Raw genomic sequence first — 6,528 nt, forward strand, 5'->3', positions numbered from 1 at the left:
GTTTAGTTCTGGGTGTAGCAAACAGTGGACAAATTAGGTAAAGTTATTTTTTATTGAAAATTTGCAGTCTTTTTCGCACTTTGCAGCTTTATGCAGAGGGGGCCAGATTAGATCCTCCAGTGGTCCGGTTTTGGCCCGCAGACCCTATGTTTGACACACCTGATCTGAAGATCACCATGGTTCAGGAGAAGCCAGGTTTGCATGGCGGTCTGTAGCTCTTCCTAGCTTCCTTTTTTTGTTTGTTTGTTTGTTTTTGGTCTTTCAAGTTTGCTTTTAAAATAAAAAAAATGTAAAAATATAAAAAAATAAAACTTTCTTTAATTCCGTGGCTTAAAACAACTAAGAGAAAGTTAAGATCAGACTTTATTTTATTTCCATTATCCAATTATATTCTTTAACTTGTTGCACACAAAAACTAGCGCAACAAGTTAAAGAATATAATTTTTAAAAAGTTGAATTTTCCTTCAATTTAACAGGAAGTGGTCTCACTGGCATCGATCATCATATTCAGCACTAAAGAAACCTGGTGCTTCTCCAGATTCACATAGCCGACACTACAAAGTCATGACCTTTGGACCAACACAAAAGATTTTAAATCATTGAAAGTTTGAAAAAAACTTCTTTGTTTTCTCTGTTTTCTTCATTAATATCTTAATGTACAAAAGATAAATGTGGTTTTGCTCTAGTCTAAATCCAAGTCTAAATCCAAACTGAAAAGCTACACAGCTCGTCCTAGCCTCCCAGCTAAATGCAGCTCCTCCTGTTTTCCCCTTTTGAATAATAAATACCAGACTATTATTTCCTTTCAACCTACATGCTGTAGTCTTTGTGACACAGGCCACACGAGGCTACGCCATGGCTGACAGTTGTTTGTTATTGTAAAACTCAATAACGACTAAATGAAGCAACACACCGACTCGGATTTTAGCCATTTATTTCAACACTAGCAGTCGTGTGTGATAATGTGCTGACTGATGCACGTGAGTTGCGTCGTCGCAGCGTCTGGAGCCGTCCATCCACGCGTAGCGGGACCAAACGCCTGAGGCCGAGAAGCTTCCTGATCAAGAGACGTCATTTAAATACAGCATCATCAGTTTTCTACTAGGTGTTACACAGTTAAGACAAAGTCAAACATGTTAGGAACCAACGACACAACATCCCGACAAAGTACACAGTAAAGGGTTGAGTCTGTAAATAACGTGTTGCAGGTCTGAGCCAGAGCGTACCAGGAGGCAGAGCTAACGCCGCACCGCCGCGACTATTTCCAGGATAAAAAGTGAGCCTTAAAATAGTTCCCTCTTAATGTCACAGTGTTCAGGGACTGCGCGGATTACTAAACGGGGGCTGTGTCTCCCAAAAGCATCTTAAAATCTTCCTGGTGTTTGCACTCACAGACGGTTCATAAGTGCAAGTCTGAAAGTCTGCGAAGACGAAAAAGGACGATATATGTTTGGATTTCTGCGCCAGGTGTTTACACAGAAACTAAAAATAACTGCAGGAAAGGAAATATGGAAAACCAAAGAGGCCCAAAATGCTTCCGTAAATTATTTGCATGAATTTGTTGACGGTGGATTCATAGTCTAGTGTACTGCACATATCTCCTGCTTCTGTTTCGGTTTTTATTACTTTTTACTTGACTTAAACACCTGGCTTTTCTCGTCTGCTTGCATCGAGTACGGTTGAGTAAGAAGCTTTTCATGGAGCCCTTTAAAGAGTGGCAATTTCACCCATGGATTCACTCACAACTGGAGCAGATAAATTGTTTTTTGTTTATCCAGATGAAATCATCACACTTGTCTAAGATTTAACTGGCTAGCTGCGAGGTCCGATTTCAAAGCACAGAGCCTTTAGGAAGCTAAAGATCATATCCAGCTGCATTATGGGAAATGTTAAATCAAATACAGGATTTCAACAAATTGGGAATAATTTGTCTTTTCTCTGCACAATAAGAAGGGTTCCCTCTTCATTTGTTGCTGTGAATCCAACTCAGATAAATAAATCTACTTTACGATATTATTTTTATTTTTGGAGTAATATTTACTTTACTCTTTCCTTTTTTTTCTTTTTCGTGGCTCTTCTTGGACTCTACAGCTCAGGTAAAACACCTTCCATCCCTTTTAAGTGTTGTTAGCTTATAATTAGAGCTGCATTTAAAACAAAAGTAATTTTTCAATTCGATATCGATTTATGAAATCCTGGTGTCGATTTCTCAATTACACGTCATTTGCTGCATCCTCTCCTTGGAAATCTCTCCAGGCCGGGCAACAAGATTAGTCTACGTGGGAGGGAGATCCAAAACGATAGCAATCCAATCCAAATGATTGGATTTAGCAAAAGAGAAGAGCTGGACAAAAGCAAATACACATGAAACATGAGAAACTAGAGATAAAATAACGCAGAAATACCACAAATCTCTGGAAGCAATGACAACATCAGCTTAAGTTTTAAGTAAGTTAGCTTCTGAAATCCCTCTAAATGAATTGGTATTGAATTGATTCGGGAGCCTGTGAATCGAAGCTGGAATCAATTTAGGAAGTCTGGAGCAACGAGTGAGGTTGAAACGCTGATTCAGATGAAACGAATGTTGGTTTTATGTTGTTTTCAAAAGTGGTGGGTTTAGAAATGTGGGAGACGATTCCCAGAAACGCCCCCTCGATGACCTGTGACGCCGAAAATCTCAATAAACAGACGTGTCGTGTTTAAACCCAGTCAATAAAAGACGGTGTGTGTTAACTTTGCCTCCGTTCCGCTCTGTGGCATGTTTAAACAAATATGAGTTTTTGTGCGTGAGAGCCAGACGCTACAGGACAGGACAATATCAAGTGATCTATCAGCTCTGCTCTTCTCAAAACAGTTTTGTGTTTTAACATTTGTTTTGCGGTTATGACTTCTGCAAGGTTTTTTATTTTTCTTTTACTGTGTTTAACTGGAGCATGTTATACACTGATGGACATCTGTTCCATTGAGGCTCACCTGATGTTCACCTTTAAAAGGAAACCTCTCAGATGTTATGCTGACGTACTAAGTTCTTTTGAAACAACATTTCAGCCTTTCGGTCACTTCATTAGACAACATTTCTGTAAACCTGCGATCAATATCTTGATGTCGGAAGACTACAGATTATTAGTGACTTGTTATAATACTCTTCTAGGCTAGTTCTCCTCCTAATAAGTGGTGCTTTGTTGACTTTCCTCATGGAGGTCAAAGGTCAGCTATAGAGCAGCACAGTCCTCTAACTAAGCATGCTGTCCACTCTAGCTTATTGTGCACTGACTACTTACAGGAATTATTGCTATAGAATTACAGTGTCCATGCAGAGGTGCAATTTGGGAAGAGGAGAACATCCCCCGCTATATTGCCAACACTGATTTCTCTGCCCCTGAGTTTGTGGCTTTGAATTTGCATAAAAGTCCAGCGTGTCTACACCAGTGACTCGCACACAGGTGGGTTGTCAGAGTCCTGGCTGTGCATGGAGCTCAGGCCCGTGTCCGAGTCCTCGTCGTTTGTGTTACAGGCCTTGGACAGACCTCGGGCCTGCTCCACCCAGCAGCCGCTCTTCTCGGCGGACCCAGCTGCCTCGGCCTCAGCGCCCCCTGCACCCACCTCTCCTTTTCCATCATCGTTTTTGTTCACTTGCTCTATCTCCATGGTTTCCACTTTGGCCAGCAGGTCCAACAGTTCGCTCTCTTTGGTTTCCCAGAGTGCCAGACTCAGGTCCAAGTCCCCCCTGATGGCATCCAGGTCCGTCTTCAGCCTCAGGCCGATGTACAGACTGGTGTCCAGCTGGGTTTTGATCCTCTCCTCTTCCAGCGCGACCTCGTTCTCAGACAGACTTTCGACATCCGGTTCTACAGCTGGAGCGGTGGACGCGGTGAGGCACATCTCCTCCGCCAGGCTGTCTGCATCCTGCGCCGCCTCCGTCCCTCTCTCCTCCCGCCTCCGCTTCATCCACCTCCGGTTGAGCTCCTCCTGGATCTCCCCGGTGATGCTCTCTACCAGCGCTTCCCGCTCCGTCAGCTCCTCCTGGAGCCTCACCACCTCTTCGCACCGGCGCGCGTATTCCTCGAACTGCGCAAGCGCCTCCGCGGTGCACCGCGCGTCCTGACGCTCCGCTTTGCGCTTACAGTCCGAAGAAGAATCCGATGCGTCCACCATATATGTGTCCTGCACATAGTTCACCCCATGTCTCTTGATACGGTCGAAGTGTACTTTGGCCTCGTAGCGCTCGATCTCCCGGTCCAGCTCCTTGATCCTCTGGATCTGCTGCCGGATAGTGTGGTCCTGAGAAATCACCAGGTGAACCAACGTCTCCATCTTCTCCACGGAGCCCTTATCCTTAGAAACCGTCTGCTCTTTCTTTTTGTTCATTTTATCCAACTTTCTGAAAGCCTTCCTGACGATGCGCCTCTGCTTCTCCTGGGACAGGTTGGCAGCAGCAGCCGCGGCGGTCCAGCATGTCCTGGCGGTGCCCTTGAGCAGTCCGCCCGGGCCGCCGCTCTCCCTGCTCTGGACTACTCGGGCCTCTGCGCTGCGGGGCCCGTTGTTGGGCAGCGACGCTTCGTTCTTCACCAGGACGAAGCGGACGTTCTCCTGCTCGTCTCCCCAGGCGCTCCACAGCCGGAGGATTTTGGTCTTGTTGGGCAAAATCCTCTCGAAGCCTCTCCACTTCTCCACCACGCAGTAGGACTGAGGGGAGCCGGACAGCATCGCCGCCGAGGCGCCCTGCTGCAGGTTCTGGTCCTCCAGCAACACCTTGACCACGTCGGCGCAGGTGGTTCGCTTCGTCAGCCCGGAGACGAGCTTTTCCTCCCGGCAGACCCATACCGAGATCTTCCCGTCCTCCGGCTCCATCTCCGGAATAACTCCAAGACAGGAAAAAAGTTGCTCAGCGGGAACTCCAATTTATAAAAGTGTGTTTTATATTATTATTTCTCAAGGAGAATTTGATGCAAAATATCCAACAACTAATTCTCCCGTCGCTCTTCAATACGCACGAGGAAAGTGAACCTCGTTACACTTTAAAAAAAAAAATCAAGCTGTCTGACTTGTCTTGAGAGAAATTACATCCACTCATGTTCCCTCATAGGTCTGTCCGCGGCCAGTCTGCCGGGACCTCATGTCTCTCTCTCCGGCAGATTGATCCGCTGGAGGAGAGGAGAGGAGAGGAGAGGAGAGCTGGGGAGAGGAGGGGACGTGCGTCCTTGTGTCAGGACAAGCTGCTCTGGAGCGTGGGACGAAATGGGAGGTAGAGCTGTAACGACTGGGACACTCCCCCTTCTCTCTCTCTCTCTCTCTCTCTCTCTCTCTCTCTCTCATATAAACACTGTCACCTCTCCACAAGGAAATATGAAAGTGGCTATTGTCAAGTTGAAGGTGAAGGCTGATGCCACTTTGCTTGACTGACTCCCTAATAAAAAATAAAACCTTTATTTATTGAACACATTTTCTTTTAGGATGAAAATCACGTACAAAACAACATCAAAGACACAAAAATGACAATAGAGGACAACAAATGCCATCTGTTAGGAATAAGTAATATGATAAAAGACAGAATTAAAAGAGGACAATGACTGAAGATGATACTGAGGGCCAGAACGAGCAAAATTCCCATCCATGGTTAAATCGAGCAAGAGGATGTTACGGATGTTTAGGCTCTTTAGGAACTTTGTTAATCAGTTCCAAAACAGAGTGACTGTAATGGATGGCAGCAGCATTTTGGATTAATAACAGTGTGTAAATTGTGCATACTTATACAAGAACAAAATGCATTGCAATAGCTTACTCACCTCATTTCCTTCCATCCAGGATATTGCAAAAAATAAATAAATAAATAATAATTTCAGTTAAATGTGCTTTGCTGGTGTATAGCTTCAAATGATGAAAAAAGCCTAAGCATTAAGGAATAAAGATCGAATGACCTTTTGTAAGTCTGCAGGGGAGAAGTATGACCTGATTTTAGTTATCTGTCTCTGCAAGACAAAGCAAATCTGCACCACCAGAGTCAAAAATAACAACTAGGTTTCACTGCTTAAAATGGTTCCTCAGACAGGAGGAGAGAAGCAACCAGTGGGCAGACAGATATGGCATAATTATAATCACTTCTGATTTGTTTGTTTCTTTGTTTTTTAGTTACACAACATTATTGTGTATCCAGCTCTTAATTCCAGCAAGGAAATAATATTGACGTCACCTGATGTCAGGTTTTAACATGATATACAATAGGATGTCATCTGCATAGCGGTAGAACTCAGTGTCATATATATATACACTAAAGTGAGGAGCATGGGAAGAGGGAAGAGGGAAACCTGAGATGTTTTCAAGCTTAAAAGTCATATGAGCACTTTAACAAATTATTTTATTGATTTATTTCTATGGTGGAGTTCTTTAATATCTGCTGTTTTCACGGTCACCACTCGGGAATTCGGTTTTTCACATAGTGCCTGTCGTTCAAGTGGTAACACTAAGTTGTGAGCCGCCAGGGTTTACAGTTAGCAAGACCAGGTAACTTAATGTAGAAAAGGTAAAGGT

General features: G+C 44.2%; 1 protein-coding gene across 1 annotated transcript; it reads right to left on the reverse strand.

Annotated features, from left to right (window-relative positions):
* Positions 1–917: 917 nt before the first annotated feature.
* On the reverse strand, positions 918–5,232 carry rassf10a (Ras association domain family member 10a). Its single transcript, XM_047597096.1, has one exon. The coding sequence runs from the start codon at positions 4,849–4,851 to the stop codon at positions 3,421–3,423; it is 1,431 nt and encodes a 476-aa protein (XP_047453052.1). The 5' UTR covers positions 4,852–5,232; the 3' UTR covers positions 918–3,420.
* Positions 5,233–6,528: the final 1,296 nt, after the last annotated feature.

Source organism: Mugil cephalus, chromosome 10, assembly GCF_022458985.1.
Source record: "Mugil cephalus isolate CIBA_MC_2020 chromosome 10, CIBA_Mcephalus_1.1, whole genome shotgun sequence".
Classification (NCBI taxonomy): domain Eukaryota; kingdom Metazoa; phylum Chordata; class Actinopteri; order Mugiliformes; family Mugilidae; genus Mugil; species Mugil cephalus.

Bases quoted from the DNA above. Each gene is read 5' to 3' on its own strand.
- rassf10a (XM_047597096.1), bottom strand. From the start codon at position 4,851: ATGGAGCCGGAGGACGGGAAGATCTCGGTATGGGTCTGCCGGGAGGAA.